The sequence below is a fragment of the Drosophila biarmipes genome, chromosome 2R, assembly GCF_025231255.1.
Source record: "Drosophila biarmipes strain raj3 chromosome 2R, RU_DBia_V1.1, whole genome shotgun sequence".
In the NCBI taxonomy this organism is placed as follows: Eukaryota; Metazoa; Arthropoda; class Insecta; order Diptera; family Drosophilidae; genus Drosophila; species Drosophila biarmipes.
In genome coordinates this window covers 7,716,674-7,736,614 of record NC_066615.1, presented here as the reverse complement: position 1 = coordinate 7,736,614, position 19,941 = coordinate 7,716,674, and the positions used below count along the sequence as shown (strand labels likewise).

At 41.5% G+C, this 19,941-nt stretch overlaps 4 protein-coding genes across 11 annotated transcripts in view; 1 reads left to right on the top strand and 3 right to left on the bottom strand.

The window, feature by feature from the left end:
* The window catches only part of LOC108026609 (cyclic nucleotide-gated cation channel beta-1), a 64,164-nt gene that overhangs the window by 8,331 nt on the left and 35,892 nt on the right, over window positions 1-19,941 (top strand). For 6 of the 7 annotated variants that reach the window (XM_050887631.1, XM_017097593.3, XM_050887633.1 and 3 more), the window contains one exon: window positions 15,974-16,246. The exons of the other annotated variant lie outside the window; for it this stretch is intronic. In XM_050887631.1, the coding sequence (XP_050743588.1) occupies window positions 16,027-16,246 (220 nt within the window). In that variant the 5' untranslated portion in view covers window positions 15,974-16,026. The remainder of the gene's footprint in view (window positions 1-15,973; window positions 16,247-19,941) is intronic. 7 annotated transcript variants of the gene reach the window in all.
* LOC108026615 (uncharacterized) lies at window positions 6,680-7,379 on the bottom strand. Its single transcript, XM_017097599.3, has 2 exons — window positions 7,231-7,379; window positions 6,680-7,182 (listed from the first exon to the last, which is right to left on the bottom strand). The coding sequence occupies exons 1-2, from the start codon at window positions 7,273-7,275 to the stop codon at window positions 6,733-6,735; spliced, it is 495 nt and encodes a 164-aa protein (XP_016953088.2). The 5' UTR covers window positions 7,276-7,379; the 3' UTR covers window positions 6,680-6,732.
* On the bottom strand, window positions 7,408-8,077 carry LOC108026612 (uncharacterized). Of its 2 annotated transcripts, none has more exons than XM_017097596.3 (2): window positions 7,928-8,077; window positions 7,408-7,878 (listed from the first exon to the last, which is right to left on the bottom strand). In XM_017097596.3, exons 1-2 carry the CDS (start codon window positions 7,979-7,981, stop codon window positions 7,408-7,410), a joined length of 525 nt encoding a protein of 174 aa, XP_016953085.1. In that variant the 5' UTR covers window positions 7,982-8,077. The 2 variants fall into 2 exon arrangements, with proteins under 2 accessions (XP_016953085.1, XP_043947753.1); XM_044091818.2 differs by having other exon boundaries at window positions 7,937-8,077.
* On the bottom strand, window positions 8,242-9,215 carry LOC108026614 (uncharacterized). The gene is made up of 3 exons (XM_017097598.3): window positions 9,205-9,215; window positions 8,737-8,866; window positions 8,242-8,684 (listed from the first exon to the last, which is right to left on the bottom strand). Exons 1-3 carry the CDS (start codon window positions 9,213-9,215, stop codon window positions 8,337-8,339), a joined length of 489 nt encoding a protein of 162 aa, XP_016953087.2. The 3' UTR covers window positions 8,242-8,336.

Here is a 19,941-nt window from a genome sequence, read left to right as displayed (position 1 = left end):
ATTGGTTCACATTTACGTATCCTTCTAAGTTACTGGACATATTTAAACAAACATTACGGCGTGCTTGGTTAAAAGAACAACATAAAACCTAATTTTTTAAAGTACCTTTAATGTTTTTTTTTTTAAATCCGTCAAAAGTTACTTTAGCGTAGCTCAGAGATATAGGTCCACCCTCACCTTCATATTTGCATGAAAATACCGAAAATTCGCACAAGTGCCGTAAAGTTTTGAAAGCAATGACAGCCAGAGCAAACTGACAGGGGCAGCTCGGTTATCGATGGGTATCTGCTGGGGCCTTACATATGTCTGAAATATTTAAAAGCATCTGCGTGTGCGGGAGTGCGTGCGACACTATAATAAAAACAAAATATTAAAATGTCAGAATATGTTTTCTTTTAGCCGATAGAAATAAATATTTTTTGTGTGCTCTCGCACTCGTGCCCAAAACGATAAAATGGCAATTGAAATGCCAAAAAGCAAATTGACAGGGCAACGATGAAATTGATGCGAACGGGCGTAGCCGTGAATTATAAAAGAAGTCTGCCGACAGGAATAACTAAGAGTGAACTTTAAAAGCCATTTAAAGGGGTGCACCCCTTACTCGTTCGCTCCTTTTCATATCCACTTCCCCTTCGCACTCCTTAAGGTTAATTTATATAAATGTCGTTAAATGCCATTACGTAGCTCATTCCTTTGTGAATATTTTCCGGCCTGTGTGAGTTATACGTGTGTACTGCTGCATCGGTGGAAATTTTTGCCAACGCTTAATTTCCCAGCATGCCAGACAGTTGATTAATGCATTTTATGGACAGGTGCCTCGCAGCAGCCTCGAATGAAACAGATTACTTAATGACTGTGCGGCCGACCGGGCGTATACGCAATGTTAATGAAATTTTACAAAAGTGCGAGTCTGCGAGTGTGTGCGCTCCGAAAAAAATGTTAATTTGCATTGCAATAAGAAACTTGTAAGCTGCGAAGCAAACTGCACAACAATGCCAACAAATTGAGATGTCAGGGGGTGGCCAAGGATGTGCTATAAAAACAATTTGCTCTTTGAGCGGAAGAAAGGAGGAAGCCGGTGGACGCACAGCTGCGAGGCGCGCTAAATAACTGAGGAGAATGTGCTGGCCTGTGGCAGTCGTCATAGGCAGTGCGACCTGTCAGTTGCAGGCACCCTGTTGTCGCAGTTGTTGTGGCCCGGCGGCCATGTAAAAATATGGCACACGTTGCTTATACGTCATATACACGTACGGAGAAGAGCCAGCCAGCATGCGTACACGGAAAATGAACTTATATGGAGACAAAAAATTCGTCTAAAAAATAATTGTAATAACATATTTTTTAAAATACCCAAGCACAGTTCTTATGGCCATGCTTGATTGTCCACTATCTGAACTGATGTATTATATCGGGACTACCAATAACATTTCTGTAAATGAAGTCTTAATTCGTTTGCCATGAGCTTGTTAAAGTACTTCGCTCACAATTAAATTCTCCCGTGTTTTCGTAAGTAAATATTTTTTCATGATAAAAAAGGAATCGAACCCTGCATATAGTCCCCTTTTTTTCTGTGTAAGCACAGCAGAGATGTGAAAAATGCTGGCAGCTCCGAGGGAAATTGAGAAACTGACGGGGGAACGAGCCTAGAGAATGAAAATGGAAAACAGGAGCAGCATCGGAGGAGGAAATGTCGTGAGTGAATGAGTCTGTTTGGGGGAGTGTGTGCGCGTGTGTTTAAGTGTGCATGTGTTTGCGTGTTGGCGGAGAGTGTGTGAGAGGGGAGGAGGTGGTGTGTGGTGGGTGGTGGGGGCGTAGGTGGGCCAACGACATGAGCCGTGACGTTAGGCTCATTTATTTATTATTTCCTCAGATTGAAGCACTATCAATAACCAAGTGCAAACAAGGCGAGAAGAACGAACCGCACACACAATCACCGAATTTGGGGGAGCATCTGGCTGGGGGAACGTATTTCGGGCTTGGTTTTATCAACTTTACAGCCTCTCCGGCTGGCCTTGTTTATAGATCCATTCTCGAAAAATCTGAGAGCATCTGGGGGAGCGTGAGTATGGATACTCACTTTACAACTTGATTGAGTTCCGCTTGCCGTAGGATCGATGCGGGCTTTATGGCTTTTATTAATTGGATAAGGCATACAACTGAGTTAGATTGCCGATTATATGTTTTAATTTCTTTTTTACCCAACAACTAGCAATTTAATGTGTACTCTAAATTCTAAATACCCAACCAGTAACACATTCAGATGATTCTCACTCACATGTCGGAGATTCCAGCGCCGGATTTCCCGCTTTAAACAGGGTAATTTTCAGCACAACTCTTTTTTGTTATCTCTGCGAACTGTTTGCATAAATCAAAACTCTTTACATTTTGCCGTCCTGCCATTGTATATACGGTTTCCCATGTGTGCCATTCATTTAGTTGTGCATTCACTTTTTGTCAGATTTTTTTTGGATGGCCGGAATCATGATTTAGTGCCGCCACTAGCTGCTGTTTGGGATGGTCTGGGCTTAATGATGTCAATCGGCGCGTGCTCGGGCTTTAAACTAAGGCCGCATATTTGCCAAGTTTATTTGGGCAGAAAAAACAGGGCCCCCGCGCCCTCCCTTCCCCGTTGGCTCGCACACTCATCATAAATGTGAATGAGATACGAGCAGCCAGGAGGGGGCTGTGAAAGGTAACATGGAAAAGCAATCGCAGGGCAAGGGACGCATATTTCATGACCCATCTCCAAAAAAGGTTCACAAGTGCGCTGATATGCGAAGAGATGCTTGCCAAAAAATTACATGGACCATTGGTCAGCGGAGGCAACAACAGAAATGGGCCACCAGCATCATGGCCCGCAGCAACCCTTGAACAACATGCCTCCCCACCACTGCCCCGCCCACTTTGCCGCCCCCATACACAACTCGTGTATTCGAAAAGCAAGAAAAAACACCTTTGATGTATGTAATTTTGTTACCATTTTTTATGCCTCCCATTCCGACGGTTGTTTCGTCCACTTTTTGGCCATAATGTACGGCGGTTTTGTGTGTGAGTGAGTACAGCTGGGGCCACATTAGTAGCCAACTAATGCATTTAATGGGTAGTATTTTTTAGAACTCAGAAAAAGGGTCTACAGATTTTGTCAGCTTATTTATCAAAAATAATGATTTTTTGTATTCCTGAAAATTATTCGATTAAAATTATTATGTATGTTTATGATTTATGATTGATTGATTATTACAATTAAATTGTAAAAATGTAAATATATATTTTTGGTCTAATTTTTGTTTATGTCATATGAGAGGCTTTTTTTCTGATGTTGGTACATAAATATTTTACTATACTTTAAGAATGATTGAGCTTCATAATCTTAACGTTTTGGAAATAATTTAAAAGCAATTTATCAATATCCTGCATTTTTCTGGAATGCTCTGCTCTTGTTCCTAACATTTAGGTCAATGGGTTGTATCCCGGATTTTTTTCTCAATGTATGTTGGTATATTAATAACTTACCATATTTTAATAATGATTAAGTTTTTATAATCTAAACGTTTTGCAAATATTATAAAAAAATTTACCAGTATCCTGAATTTTCCTGGAATGCTCTAGCCCATAAGCGATATAAGGACATCTAATATTTTGACCCCGGCTGTGTGCGTTTGTGTGCGCCCCTCTGCAAGTGTGTGTGACACAGAAAGCCAGTTGTGCGAGGTGCGAAGCTGTGACGTCAGCAGTGAGCCAAAGCACGAAAGCACTGGCCATCAAATTGGGTTACCCCCAAAAAAAAGAAAAAAATGGACGAGGAAAGGGCGGCGGGATGATACATTTTTTCAGTGGCTTCTGCCGCCACAAGGGAAATGAGATTTGCGTCTCAGAGATGCAGAGTGTCAGTTTCAAGAGCGGAGGAAAAATAAGAATTCGGCAATAGCGAACTGGATTGCAGGTGGAAATACACACGTAGACACATGTATCTTCAAAAAAAATCCCTGCTGATTGATTTTATAGTCGAATGGCGTTTGAAATTCATATTCCTTCGGAGATTCTTCGGACAACTTTTTGCTATTCGACGCAACTAATTGGCCATCAAGTGAAAATAAAGTTTGAAAACTTTGTTGCCCAGAGGAAACTTTAGACTGAGATGAAGTTGTTTATTGACTTTTTCTCACAGATAGGCAGGGAATTTACTAATTGAATTACTGGAAAATTGTCATAGACTAAACCGGGTTCTGCAGTCATCGAATAATTATTATCGCAATAGGAAATTTTCAGCAGGAGACGGTCTGCGACTTCGCTCCCGAGCAGCGGAAGCCTAATTACATTGAACTAAATTGTGAGGAGCGCACAGTTCACTTAATAAGTATTTGCCCGGCGACAGCAGCAGCTCCGGCGATTGGCACAATTCCCACAAGCTGACAAACTCATCAAAATTTCACAGCCACTTGGGAAGGCAGAAAAGCGCAAAATTTTTATTGTGTTTTCATTAGAGGCGCGCAAATGGTCAGAAGGATGCACTTAAAGCAAAATACTGGAAATGTCCCTTTTATAAATGAAAATATAAGAAAAACTTGTTTTTTAACACTAATTAAAGTGATATATGTCATGTCAGTTCAAAAAATCGCATTTAATAATAAGAACAATATGCTTAAGAATTTTGTTAGACAATACTTTTGGTTATTTTTTTCCCTCTTTTTTTTAGGTTTCCAAAACTAATATTCGGAAAACGATTTAAATTTCAACATTTGACAATAATAAATTCGCCTTTTTAATTAAAAAAATTACCGTCAAAAGATATAAATTTCAGGATCCAATCGAATTTGTAGTACCTTTTCTTTTGAGTGTATCGAGTGAAGGAAGGCAAAACCACCGTCGCCTAGGACACTTTTAAGGGGCGTGACCGGGCGGGCACCGGACTGGGTGTGGAAACTTTGAACAACTTTGACCAAACACCCAGACACGCGCAAGAAATGTGCAAAGGGAGCTGAGAAGGACGGCGCAAAGGAACCTAATGAACAAATGAACAACGCACAGATAGAGATATGTATCTGCCTTAGCGTATATATTGTATACATATTTACATACAGATGGTCGAATACTTTTTGGGGGTAGAATGGGCGGGGGAAATACTTTAATCTCAAGGGCACGTTTCCGGAAATAAATAAATAAAGCTCCACGGCAGAAAGCAAGGCAAGGCGAAATTTTGTTATGCTCATAAAGCAGAAACGGAGAAGAAAAGCTCCTCGGCATAGAAACTCTTGACGTAAGCTAGGGAAATGAAATTCTTTAAAATTTTAATGATACAAAATATTTGCACAATGAATTCATCATATTCTCCACCGACAAGTTTCATCATCTTGGAGTTTTGTTTTTGCTGTGGCCAGCACTTGATTTTTAATTAATAATTAAAAAAGCCCAGTTTTTGTCTTCTCGACCCGAGGGGAAATAAAACTTTTGCTTGGGTGGCCAACTTGAAATTAAATTCAATCAGAAAAATTAAAGCAATAAAACTGGCGAGTAAAAACTTTGAATACATTGCAAAGAAGGATAATTAAAAATTGTAAACTCAATTTTTTCTTGGGGGTTGTAATTTGAAGGTAGTAAATGGGTAAATTTACATATATGTGTTTATCCACCTATTAAAAAGTTAAATAAATGTCTTATCAGCGGAGGAAACAGGAATTTGTTAATTATACAGAAAGAAAATGAAAAACTCAATTTGGAGCGAGCTCCTGCAGAGTTCGTAATTAAAAAGAAAACTTTTTCTTTGCCAAGTCATCGATAAATCAAAGTGAAACAAGAGCTGAACCACGCTTTTCTTCTAATTTTCCTTATCCACAGAACCAAATCGCAGCTCGACAGCTGACGACAGCTGATTGATGATCCGCAAAATTACAAATTACACACAAATGTTATCCGAGCCAGGAATTTGGCAGATAAAAATCGAAGTTCCAACAAAAACACACGCCATCCAATTCACTTAAGGCACTGCACCTTATTTGCTTTCAACCAAATGAATGAAATTGATTGATTATGTTTTATCAAAGGAATTGAGGGGGCCGCAATTAAAACGGAGAAACGATTAATGTGGTCATAATGACAAAATTTTGAACGGTTCGAGGGGTTTTCATATTTCAAAAAGGCGTCGAAAAGTTCAGCAGATTGCCTGTAGTCGTGGGAAATTTAACAGCAGTTGCTACGCACACTCCCTAGTTTACCAGGACAAACAGTGAAAATGCTTTGAAAAATATCAAATTTCCGCTTCCATTGGACGCAGTTTTCGTTGCCTGTCAAGATGCCGAGAAAATGCTAAGAAAATCGACTTGTATATGGAAAGTTTCTAAATGATAAGCATCAAAGAAGCTAGTTATAACAGGAGCTCTCTATCAGCCACCACATAGCTTTCAAAATTGTCTATTCTCCGCTTAGAAATATATATTTAAAAGAAAATTGCGATTCAACTAGAAGTTACAGTTACTAATATTGACCGAGTTTAGAATGTTGACAAAGTTGGGGTGGGAAATCGATTTTTTTGAGAAATGTTCCGGCTAAAACACATGTCGCATGAGTAACTTTAAAGTCAACTTTGAGGACGATTCGCACGACCTATCGACCTAAATCTTTTACAGACTTTAATCTACCATATAAAACGGTGAGAACCAATTTCCTAATGAACATGCATCAGTTTGTTTAAAGGACTGGAAAATTTATTTTCTCCTCGAAATTCATGGGGTCACATTAGCTATAACCCCAACTGTGGGGGTCGATTTCGTAGCGCTTCAAACGCTCGTAGTACTGCCCGAAGAAGAAACCCTCCAACTGATAGATCTTGAATACTCTGTAGAATCCCACATGGGAAAACTTGTTGTTCCACACCCAGATGCAATGGTTGGGCATTAATGAAATGATCTTGTGTCTTCCGCGTTGATCGAGGTCGCAGGGCAGGTGCATGGTATGCTGGTCGAAGGGCATCGTCACAAGCAACTCTCTTTTGTCGCGTTTGATATGCCTTATAACGGGTTTGACTTTGGGGTTTTCTAGTTCCTCCAACTTGTCCAGAGTCATGAGCTCAGTACCTTTTGCCTTCACATCGGTTGCAAATACGTTTAACTTTCTTTCGATGGTAGTCTCATTCTGAGTGTTCAATTTCCCAGCAAGGGTTCTTGTGTGTCCCTCAGACGGTATAGACTATAGATTTATTTTAATTGATAGATTGTAGATATAGGAAGTGCTTACCAAGATAATAAGAAAGATTAACTGACAATTTATAAGCGCCTTCATAATCACAGAAGACTAATTTACCAAATACTAATAGTTATTTTTAAGATTTAGGAGAATACTAAGATTTCTGTACAGTCTCCGACGATTGACAACAAACTCCTAGCTGTCTCAAAGGCCGATCACAATAGTTTCCTACGTTACCACACTCGCATAGTCCCAGGTATGCGGATCCATTTCAAATCGCCTCAAGCGCTCGTGGTACTGACCGAACATAAAGGCCTCCAGCTGGTAGGTTTTGAAAATGCGATAATATTCCTCTGAAACGAACCTGTTGTTGAACGCCCAAATGCAGTTGTTGGGTAATACCGTCACGATCTTCCTGACAGCTCCCAAGTCCATGTCGCATGGTAAATGACTGGTTTGAAAATCGAAGGGCACATTTGCATCACGTTTTTCACGAATTAAATGCCTTACGATCGTCGGAGTGGTTGGAATTATTTTTGTTGCCTCTTTCTTTGGCTCAGTTAAATCTGTGGATCTCACCACTTCATTGGTCAGGGTGATATTTCTCTGAGTTTCATTGTGATTGGCCAAAAGGTCACTTGAATTCTGGGGTAAAATCGTTTCATCGGGAGGGATGCCTCGGGAGTATCCACACGGCAGCTGTATAAATGCGTGTCACTATAGAATCGATTACATAACACCTTCTTACCGAACACACCAGCGTCATTATCGCTAATAACACTAAATTTAGGTTTGAAATCATGGTTCTGAGATAAAATATAAAATAAATATGTAAATTTAGGATATTATCCGTGTGATTTGTTTATATGCGTTAAAAACAGTGTTAGCAAAGCCAAGGCCTGCTAGAAACACTACAATATACCAAAAACGCCCTTTCTTAATGCAGCATATTACCATTTTTATAGCTTTAAACACACATTTTCATTGAATGGTTAATGTAAGAATTTGCCTTAGAAGTCGTTGTAATAAAATATATTCCCCCTTTTCATAATGCTTTAGACCTTGTGAACTGGAAAACCCGTATTATTTATTCATTGAATCTTGTACAGGGTTTTCTTTTAACTGGGGGCTTGGAAATATTATTTTAATGGTCCTTGTTACATGTTGTAATCGTAGACATGGGGCTCGAATTCATAACGCTTCAGTCGCTCGTAGTACTGTCCAAAGAAAAACGCCTCCAACTGATAGGTCTTGTAGATGCGGAAGTGGCCCTCGCTCAAGTACCGGTTGTTGTAGGCCCAAATGCAGTGGTTGGGAAACGCATGCACATAGCTCTGTCTGCCCCTGGAGTCCATGTCACAAGGGGCATGCTTCGTCTGCAGGTCCATGGGCATTTCAGGAATCGGCGCTCGAGGGCTACGCTCAATGTGTCGTACGATAATCGCGGAAGCCTTTTCCATCTGCCTCTCCGAATCGACCGTTCTGGCAATTATTTGTATGGGCATCTGGGGTTTTTGTGTTATTTTAGTACCCGTTCAACTACTTCATATTACTTACCAAGGCTCCGCATATAACCAAGGATAAAATTAAATATTTTATTAACTGCATAATCGATTTTGTAGTGTGTAGTGTACTGAGTTTGTTTATGATGTGTGAGGTATGTAAAGGATTTCTAAAGCAAGGCCCCCTAAAGTGGCTACTGGGGTTAGTTTTCCCTCAAACACATATGAACGTTGTGTGTGGGAACTAAAAGATCCTTGGAGTGGCATCAACAGCGATGAAGGCGAAAGGGAACGGCCAAACGCCGACAGCTGAAAGGATGTCGGGATATTAGAGAGAGACCGCGCAAGGACTCGCAGCATGTAAAGTGACAGCCAAGTGTCACATAATGGCCAGCGCTGATAATGACCAAGAGCCGATGCCAGATCGATTCATACGGCGCTGATATACGAGCCAAGTCGAGCAGCATTTCAAGTGTGAAAATAATATGACAGCAGTAATCAAGGACCTGATGGCAGAACTAACCTCTCACACATTCTCCCCATATTGATTTCAAGCTGAAAGGATGCAGGAAATGGGCAAAAATATCTGGCGGAAATGTTGAACGAAACGGGGGAATGCTACCAGGCCAGAGGCAGTTGGGATGGGCTGATTGTTAACACATGTCACTGGGCCATAATTGCAAGGGGGTAGAACGGAGGAGCGAAGCCAACTCCTAGCTAAAACCCAGACAAAATGAATGACAATTGTTTTGACACGCATGTTTTGACTTTCAGAAAGAGACAGCGGTAGGGGCAGGAAATAGACACGCCCGTAAGCACAGCATGGGAACGAGAAGGCATTCGAGGGTGTTCTGTTTCAGATATTAAGATAGATATAAAGCGCACACTTGCTACTCAACTTAATTGAATTTCAGAGGCATATTCTGAATTTAATTTATTTAAAAATCGTTTTGCCCCACTTCCCCTCTTGTAGCACGTTGACAAGAAATTCTATTGGGCCAGCATCAGGTTTTGACAAGTGTTAAGGCTAAAATACATGGTAGATGTCTGTCTTCTGGAAATGAAGCATTTTTGGGGCAATATTATTTTTCCACTATTCCTCTTAGAAAGTTAAAAATAACTATTGTGCTTGCACTTTTTTATTTTTTTTTTGTTTTCTAACATATTAAACCAAAGTAGCAAATTGGCAATCAATTTGAAAAAATTATTGTAATTAACAAGACATTATTCGCGACATAGGACAAATATTTATTAATAAAGCAAGATTAAGCCCCTCAATTTTGGTTTGGGTTGCGAATTCTGTTGCCTGTCCATCCTGTGGCTTTTGGTTAACCACGGGCAGTCCACGGCGATGACACTTGGCCAAACCTACTGTCATCTTCCTGGCAACGCTAAATTCCTTAACTGTTAATTTTGCATCCAATTAAGCTCGGCAATTTTCGAGGGTCCAACAAGCGATTTCTGCTCGTGACATCTCAGAGCCCACCTTAAACTCGACCTCAAACCCAAACCCCAAGCTGGTCGAGCTTCGCGAACGTTTAGACTGAGTGCCGGATGGAATGCAAATATTTCCTCAGTGAATTGTGTGTACCTGCTGGAGATGCAATTTCTGGGCAAATGGGACGCTTAATTAAAGCCAAGCACAAGGGGCCTACAGGTTGGTATGAGGACCTGTCAGTCACTCAAAGACTGAAGCGAAGGACGCCCGAAAGATCGACGATTGCTGAGGTACACAGGTAGCTGATGAATGTGCCTGGCTGGCACTTTCGAAATGTTAATTTCCATGGATATAGCAGTGGTCATAGAAGAAGCACTAGAAGATTTATTTATGTTTTCTAAAAGAATTGCTATTTTTATTTTCTTGTGAGTATAGTTAATTATTGTTAGTTAATTCCGATCTATTAAAGGTATAAATAAACTCAAATAATATTTTCAAACACACATGGGCTTCACCAGTTGTGGAAATTATGCCACAGACTCACAATTTAACTGTGATATTATAGCCATGCTGGTTTCGTGGCCGCCTTTGCTCTATAACATTGAGCGCATATGTATATGACTCAAATGCATTTAGCCAGGAATAAACCCTGTGCTTCGTCGGCGATAAACCACGTTACCGGCCGAAGTTGCATACCGGCGTGGCAATAACTTGTGGCTGTCACTTCTCCCCCTGCATCCTGGTTGCAACTTTAAGCGCATTCCATCTTCGACTTTGCCAATAAAGTGAAATATCCTTCCACAATCTCTTCTTTCCCGCTTGCACCCCACCCCACCGTTCCAGTGCTTTATTCTCCTTCGTGGCTGCTGTGCTGGCACATATTTTCTCCTGCTGTGCCAGCAAATTTGTTGCAGGACTCCGATGCAACAAAAGCTACAACTGCAACTGCACTGAGAAAATTATTGAAAATCTTTTAGCAAAACAATTTGGAAGTAAGCAATCACTTCCTGACATTGACACTTCAGCTTAAAAATATATAACGTGAGTCCTAGCAAAATAGCTGTTTTGCAAAAACCTTAGTTATGGGGATGAAAAGTAATAAGCGTGTAGCGAAAACATTTTTGTCGGTGCAAAACTATAACTGCCTCTGAAGCTGTAGCTTTAGCTGAAGCTGCAACTGAATGTGGAGCCACACACGAGCCTGGCATTTCTGTTCCCTTTCTTTACACCAAGTTGTTTTTCATTTTCATTCTGTTTTTCCTTTTTTCCGCTTTTCGCACGAAGCGCCGCGACCCTTTTGTTTATTTGCGCTCTGTCGAATCACAAAAACTGTAGCGCCATCAGTGTTGGTTTGGGGCCAAAGGGTTGGATAAATGATATGAGGGGCGAATAGGGGGAAAACTGGATATGGGCAGCTTGCACAAAGGCGAAGGCAGAAACGCTGCGACGAAATAAAGCGCTGCTAACAAAATGTTTATATGCCATAGGGTCCCAGCTAGAGATGGCAAGATACTATTATTCATGTCTGAGGTAAAAAACATGTATAATACGTAGGTAGTAGGTAAATGCGTATCCAGCTCCTCATGGATTTCATTTTGAAGTTAACATTAAAACCTATATTACTTTTTTAAATACATTTACATTTAATTTAAACACTTTTAATCCCTCATAAGATTTTACTGTACTTTAGCAAGATAAAGAGTACCTTGTTATGTCACATGATAAAACTGATGCTTCCTCAACTCAAAGGGCCGGAATTGGGTGGTTGAATGGGTGGTGCCTCTGGCTTACTGCTCACGTATGTGCAGTTATAAATTGCAGTTCGTGTGCCACGTTTGCCCGGTTACAAAGATGCAGGGCGAGATCCACTGCGTTCACAAAGAAAAGGTGGCTCCATGGATTTAGCACTGCGTGTTTTTGTTAGTGGCGCTTTACTCGAAAGCCAAAAGGGTTCAAAAGGAGTGTAGAGTTATGCAAGAGGGGCGAACCAAATGTTGCAGAATTGAATTACCGAAAATACCAAGAGCTTGGCCATAATTAAATAGTTCAGCAGCCGCAAATGAAAACTTTGCCAACAACGAAACTATGCCAAATTATACTCAATTGAAATTGGCTAAATGTCGTATTAAATTGGTCAATTATACATTTTGCGGCAGAAAGGTTTCAGTCGATAATTGCAACCATAAAATGCACACAACATCGAGAAAAAAATTAAATTGGTATAAGATAAAAGTGCAAATAAAAATAAAAGAAATACCCATATGAAAAGGCCGCCTGCCTTGGTGGTCCGGTAGAGGAGGATCGAGTGCAGTTGCATTAATTTGCATTGAAAATGCGGCAACGAGTCGAAGCTTAAATAATTGCACAAAAGGGGTTCCATTCGAATGGGGTTGGCTGTGGGATATCAAGAGCCCAGACAGGCCGGGCAGTGCGGAATCTAGTCCAATGCAAATGGGGAATTATTGGCAGGCATTATTTACTTACGCATTAAAAGCGATTTTCAACTTTATTTAACCCCAATTTTGATATTCGTGTGTTGTGTTACACAACATGTTGTCGCTTGGTTTCATTTGATCTCGGTTGATTTGTGAATTGTTATACCAAAAAATGTTGTGATTATTTTGCTTAAATGCAGTGGAATTCGTGTAATGGAAGATTTCCAGATGGGCTGTAAATGTTTTGAATTCATTTTTGGACATATTATTGCAACATATTCATGTTGAATAAGCAGAAAGTGTGTAACATAAGAACGTTTTTTCAACTCTATAAAATTTGTATATTCTCGATCAGGATCAATAACTTATCGATAGTCGAGGCCATCGAATATAGACCTTTTTGTTTTTAATTCGAGCTAAGCATTTTGTATTTTATAAATGGATATAACTTGAAAATCACAAGCACTGGTAAATTAGTTGTGAAAACGCGAAGAGCATTCATATTTCTAGCACCAAAGCGGCTTAGTCATTTAATTAGCGCTTTAGTCATCAGTAAAAATGGAGCTTCCTCTCTATGAATGGGTCTTCCCGCCATCTATATATTTCCGTGGAAGTGTGCAATTAGGGGCGTCAATTGTGGTCACTGTTCGCGTGGAGTCAGATCGTGTTCCATCAACTGGACCTTGGTAACTTGTCAGCGTTTCCGTCGCATCACCAACGTCGTCCCTTTCGTCCTCGATGCTGTCACATTCGTGTGACAAATGTGCACTTGGCTTAATCAGATGGGATATGCGCTTGCCGAGAGGGTATAATCACTTTCGGAATCTGCTTTGTGCCCTTGCTGACGCTCTTTTTTCCTAGAGTAATTCCCTTATTCTGCTGGCGCAGAATCGCGACTCTTGCCTCTAATTAGTAGCCTTTTTTGCTAGCCTGTCCCACACTTTATCCTGGAAATGTTTTTGAGCGCGGGATTGATGGTGATTCATTTTTTATGCACGAAGCTGTCTGTCTCCTGCAATGTGATCCCGACAAATGAACGGGGTGCCAGTGGGTTCTGGTTCTGGGCGATTTTTCCAAAGGGGGATTGCATTAATTAGCTGGAAACAAAAGCGCGTTATTTCTTGCTGACGCTGCTCAAATCGCACAAAAGGCCATTTAAAGGTGTCGGCCTTGGCAAAAACAATTTTGACTCGAAAGCTGGATTCGTGTTTGTGCAGATATATGCATTTTCAATTGTATTTGCCCACATATACATATTATATTTATAAAGTCTATATATGCATAACATATGCGGTTGTAATAATATTGGCTAAAATTGCAACGGGAGTAAGCGAATTGAGAATACTATAGTAAGAAAATTGTTTTCCACCTTCAATAGCTGGGAATTACCATATTTTCACAGCAAACGAGAGAGAGAAAGCGGCACGTGAGACGCCAAAGGGGCAGAATGGCAATTTTTACTCCGCATTTCGGGTTACTCTGCAGCCAAAGCTCGGAAGATGCTAAAAATTGCAACGGAATTGCAAATGCTGTTGACACTTGCACAATGCAAACAATTGCCCCAGCTATCAGCTCACCTTCTTTTTCCCTGTCACACAATTTTCACCCGCTTTTTGGGATTTGAAAGTTTTGAGTTTGGGTTTCCCAGGCAATTTTCATGTTTACGTTGGTTTTGGCAACACTTGATTGCCTTTTGGGCTTGGCCCAGGGAAAACGGAACACTGGATAGGTGCCAGGAAGTTTTCCCACCTTATCCTAATAATTTCTGCCGTCTTCTGCATAACGCTGGGAATAGACGTGCATTTCAGGCAGATTTCGAAAAGGGAACTTGAGTTATTTAGATAAGATATGATGGGGAAAATTAAAGTAATAATGGTAAGTCATCCTGTTCGATCTCAGGAGCATTGCACACATGTTTTCTCACCTGCTTCCTGGTGTTTGGCAGTATTTGTATCGCCTTCGCTAAGCATGGGATGTGAGTATGGGAACCGGATGTGAATTAAGTCGAGCACAAACTCTTAAGCATCCCTCCATATCCGATTTTTTCCGTTTGTGCTTGTGTTTGCTGCAGCATCTGCAGCTAGTCCCTTCGCTTGGCTTGCAGGCTGCGGCTCATAAATCATATTTGTATTTGGATCTCGTTCGCCTTTCCCCGCTCCAATTTCCCCTGGGTTTTCCCGCAGCGACGACAACATTCAATCAAAATGCTGCAAAATCCCACAAATTTGTTATTCGTCACGTATCCGAAAAGGAAAGTTGAATGTGTGTAGCTGAGTTTTTATTTTATTTTTTATCCAACGGATGTGTGCGGGGTATTACGTATACGGCGAGTCAAAAGGCATTTACGAAAAGAGTTTAAAGCCAGCGCGGGCATTTAAAGTGGCGTAATATGTAAATATGGGCATAGCATAATATGCATTACCCATTCCGCTCACAAGGACTTCCCGGAGCCAACATATGCGGTACATTTGCCAGCAAGACAACTTATCAAGTTTACACTCAACTGAATATTTAGAGTCGCTGTTGAGTGGAGTTTCCCCCATTTCATTCGGCTTTCTCGCACTTCCCCTCTGCGCAGTGCTTATTAAATATTAAAATGATAAGAAAAAGGCAAGGGAAGGGTCTCCATTTTCCGTTGGGTTTCGGTGTGTATGCATTGGGGCTTGTGTTCTATCATTTGCTCTGGCCTGCTTTTTTTCGTGTAAGAGGCTTTGGGATGAAATCTGGAAAAATACCCAAAACTGTCATAGAGCACTGAGTGCTTTTAGTAGGCTTTTAGCTGCAACGTATTAAGTTCCGATTCATTAGTTCGTATTGTAGGTAATGTTTTAAATTACTAGTCAAATTGACTTAGCTCATTTTGTTCCAAGTCATTCGCTGTCCTAATGGGAAAAAGAATCTAGGTATATTTTTAGCTTGTTTATTTATTCTTAGGAGTATAATGAAGTATATGGGTAGGGACCGGTCTATCTGTATACGTGTTGTAGTGAACATTTAGATTCTCGTTCTGGGACTTTAGTCTCGTGCTTAAGCCATTAATCGCAGTATCATTACTCTATCCCCTTCATATGCTAATATCTCCCTTCATATTTTCCATGTCGCAATCATTTTGTGCGTTGTTCTTTTCCTCTCAGCTTTTTGTGTGTTGTTTTGTGGCATTTCTCTGGCCCTGATTGCAAGCATTTGCATAATTTAAGAAGCTCTCCGTCTGCGTTCTTGTCCCGAGCTGGCAAAGCATGAAAATGAAAATTCCGAGCCGTCTGCCTCCGTCTTGCCGAGCAGAAATTATCATATCTTTTGAAGCTCCGTTCTAAGTTATTAACGAAATAAATAGCGAAGGCAGCCAAGGCGCTTTGGGAATATTGAAAAAGTTTCGCATCTCCATTTAACATCTTTCGTCCTACGTATTGCCATTGCAGGATCGGATTCGGGATCAGGAGGAGGAGGAGACCAAGCAACGACAATCGGGGGCATGTCCACAGCCAAAAGGCTGGTGCTCTCGCTACGTGGACGCAAGAACTCGCAGGGCAACTCGGCGACCTCATCCACCCGCCTGGTATCCGCCGGCACCTCGCCCGGCCATGAGCTGGACGAAATAGCCGTGGTCTCGGGCACCGGATCCAGCAGTCACCACTTCTCCTATGGCGGCTGCCTCGCCACCGGCGATGCTCCTCTGCCACGCTACTCAACAGGTGAGTGCCTGCTACTCTGCAACCCTGCAACCCTGCAACCACTCAACTCTCCTACTCCGACCTCTAAATGCGAGAGTCTTGCACCTGAACTGCAGCTAAGTAAAGTCACCAAACGTAGACCCACCACGTTACCAAACACCACCACCACCTGCCACACTTCTGTGACCTTTGTGAAAACCCCAAGTGAACCTGCCCCGCATGCCGTTAGAAGTGTTCTGTTCATCACATTTACACTGAGGGCAAAATGAGTTATTTGGTATTAGGACTAAAATCCTAGCTTTGTTAAATAGGAATGCCATCTTAAAATGTTAAATCAGGCTTATAAGGGCTCATAATTACCTTATTTCAATATATTACCCCCTTTAAAAAATGGATTTAAAATGGAATAGGTATGGTTTTCATGTGTGTAGTAAGCAAAAATATATATTTTTCTTTTGAAATGTGTCACAAATTAAACTTTTAAGCTCAAAAAAAGTGTAATTACATTCGAAACTCAACAAAGATATCATAATTCAGTTGCACATACTCTTTTTGTTATATTGGCTTTTTAAACGTGACTGTCAGGGCTTTTCAGGGGATAAAAATTTATAAATGTTGTCGACGTTTCTTTGAACTTTAAGCCAATAAAACAAAGGAAAACAAATATAGAATTGTAGTTGTATTTTAAATTTGGTTTTGTTGGTTGAACTTATTGGCTTTTAAGCATGGTTCAATGTTTTGTCCAAATAAATGGAAAAATCGTTGGAGCTTTGTTTGACTCATGATTATTAGTTAGTCTTTTCACTTTTAAAAGGCACCTAAAGTTGTTTTAATATCTAAAGATGAATGGGTTCTTAAAAATAAAACCTGGTTTGTTTATGAGATCCTTGAATTCTGATGGGAGCCTTTCGGACTCTAACTGCAAAGGCATCTTTCTTCGTTGCGATCCTTCAAGGCTTACAACAAAATGTAGATTTATGTAGTGCCTGGGTCCTGCTAAATTATGGAAATCTGGGGCCTAATGAAAGCGATGAAGATTTGATTTGACAAAAGCGCCTTAGCGGAAGGCCCGGGCCAAGACAAACAAATAACAAACCATCTTGCCGACCAAATGGCAGCTGTTGTTGGCCCAGCAGAATAAATCAATCACATGACAAATATGCTTAGGCAATTGTCAGGCCAAGTGGCTGAGCTGCCCGGGCTCTGGCCTAATTTCCTTCCTTCGGAGGCTGCGGTCGCCAGTTGGCGGATGTGTGTGTTCGTTAGTTTCCCTGTCACATTTTATAGGCCGCAGCATGTGTGGCAGGCGTTTTCCCCCGGCTCACAGTTAATTTTGAGTGAAATTCAATTTATCATTGAGCGGGGCATAAATCCGCATTTGGGCCACTTTGGCTCGTTACGGGTAGCGAATCCGCAGCTTGGATTTATTTCGGTCGCCTCTGCTCGGCTGTCGCATACAGCGTTTCCCACGACACTTGCAAAGTGCCTTCAATTTGTCAGCAATGAAACTTAGTACTGCTTTCGCCGTGCATTTAATGGGTGTTCTTGTTGTGCAGCACATCGGGCATTTAGTGGAATTTCTCTTGTTTATTGCCCTGAAATGTAATCGACATTTATCGCCTATTCCATGGACTGGGCTTTAATATCTGCCCATGCTCCAACGCTCTCGGGGAGTGCAGGATACTCCACGGCATGTAGATAGATGCGGAGTGAGTCAAGCCGAAGAGTACGGCAAAAAAAACAAGAGCAACAAAAGTTGAGCAACTTTTGCCATATTTTTCCACAGCCCCAAATGCTTTCGACAATTTTTAGAACATTGCCCTGCCCACCCCTGAATCCTACATATGTACGCAGTACGTACACATTTTTATGTGTGACAAAGGCAATTTTCAGCACAGCTTTGATCAAAGTTTCGGGGCCCCGGCATCAGCATCAGTAACAGCATCAGTAAATTAAATTTGACTTACACACGAAATTCGGCATAAAATGGAGCGAGCGAGTAAATAAATCTACAGCACACATTCTGGCTATACTAGTGTCAGTCGCAAAGCGAGCTTCGCTTAAATCGATATGCGCAGCAACCAAAAAAGCTTGAAAATTCAATTTGCCAGAACAATTCGTTCGCCTACTTTTGCGGGCAAATCGATCAACGGAGCTGCCTGGCCTTTATATATCTATTAGATGGCCAGATAAAGCGTTTTTCATACTCATCTCCAGCTTGTCCATTTTTGATTTTTGCCGAGCAACGCCTTTGTTCGAGTCACGTTTAACCGGAAAAAGCCAAAGGATATGGCCATCCATAGTGACCAGACTACTACGGCTCTTTGTTTCTCCTTTGTCTCTTGTTTTGTGTCCTGCAATAATTGAGCTTAGAGGGTCTTACGGCAGCTGCATCATTGATTCGCCACCCCGGTCTCCATGGGGCCCCGCCCCTGCTTTCTCCCACCGCCGCCCCTGCGTCCAAGTTTGCACGAAACTTTCTCGTTTCGTTTTTCTTTCCATTTTATTTCGTTGGATTTTTGCTTTTAGCCCAAACGCAAACCCGAAAAAGACTTCACTGCCAGACATACTATAGTTGAGTCGCAGCAAAACTTTTTCCATTTGCCAGCAGAGCTCACTTTTAGAGCGGGCGAGTGAGTGTTGGGTATACGACAATTTTAAAGTCTCCCGCTCGCACTGCAGCGGCAAAATTGCGCATGTATAATTAGTTTTATTTACCACCTGGCACACAAATTTTAATTAGAATTTATGCGTCCTTCTCCAGTGGCCTCCCCGCCCCTTCCCTGCTAATCCTTCGGCCACCGCTGCTGCTGCACCATCTCCTTTGTCTTCCAAGCCGTCGTCTTCGGCAGCAAGGAAATTCCTGCTGGCCAAGCGATTAAACTTTGGCTAAAGCGCTGAGCACTGGGCAAATATCGGCAGTGAAAGTCGAAAATGGAAAAAGGTTTCTCTGACGAAAATTAAATACCCTAATGGGAGTATTTTTTATAATGCCACATTTTTCGAATGTGTAGAAGAAAGAAAATCACATATTAGAAAACCTTGCTAAGTAAGGGTATATACACATCATTAACTTTATTTCTGAAGTGTCGAAAATAAGATTTTAATTGAAAACTCGTATTTTGCCGGTGTAGCAGTTTCTCGCCCAGCTGAGCTATAGTTGCTGGTCATATGTAATTCGAGTATTTCAATTATAAAAGCAATTTGCCAGGGCTAGCAGAGTTTCGATTACAATAGAAGTTTAAGCTTACCAATTACCTTGCCGAGATATGACGAGAAGGGGATAAATATCCACGCCCCATGGACTATACATCCGGCTGTCGAGTGTTTCACAAATTTGGCAGCGCAGGGAATGCAAAAATAGTTGCCGGCACTTCAGGATGCCACAGTGTTGCAGGGCTTGGCTTGCCATTTTAATTGCCACGTTGCGTATACGCCACGTTGAGTTGTCCACATTGTTGCCGCCAAGTGCTGGGGAGGATAACTTTAGCAGCGGCGACTGCGTGCAACACAAAGGGCCACTTAAAGTTGGCACACAGAGGCGCCCCTACAGGAGGGGATTTGCTTTGAACAGCATGAGAATGCGAATACGATGGCGGGGTAGGAGTTCCCGAGCGGGCTTAAAGGTCGGCGCCAATGTTGTAGTCCGTAATGCAATTACAAATGCAGGTGGAGCGGCATTAGCTGGCGCCCAGCCAGGTGTCATCCAAAGGACG

Bases quoted from the DNA above. Each gene is read 5' to 3' on its own strand.
- LOC108026615 (XM_017097599.3), bottom strand. From the start codon at position 7,275: ATGAAGGCGCTTATAAATTGTCAGTTAATCTTTCTTATTATCTTG. The intron at 7,183-7,230 runs GTAAGCACTTCC...ATAAATCTATAG, and splicing joins TAATCTTTCTTATTATCTTG to TCTATACCGTCTGAGGGACA.
- LOC108026612 (XM_017097596.3), bottom strand. From the start codon at position 7,981: ATGATTTCAAACCTAAATTTAGTGTTATTAGCGATAATGACGCTGGTG. The intron at 7,879-7,927 runs GTAAGAAGGTGT...GCATTTATACAG, and splicing joins TAATGACGCTGGTGTGTTCG to CTGCCGTGTGGATACTCCCG.
- LOC108026614 (XM_017097598.3), bottom strand. The intron at 8,685-8,736 runs GTAAGTAATATG...CAAAAACCCCAG, and splicing joins TGGTTATATGCGGAGCCTTG to ATGCCCATACAAATAATTGC.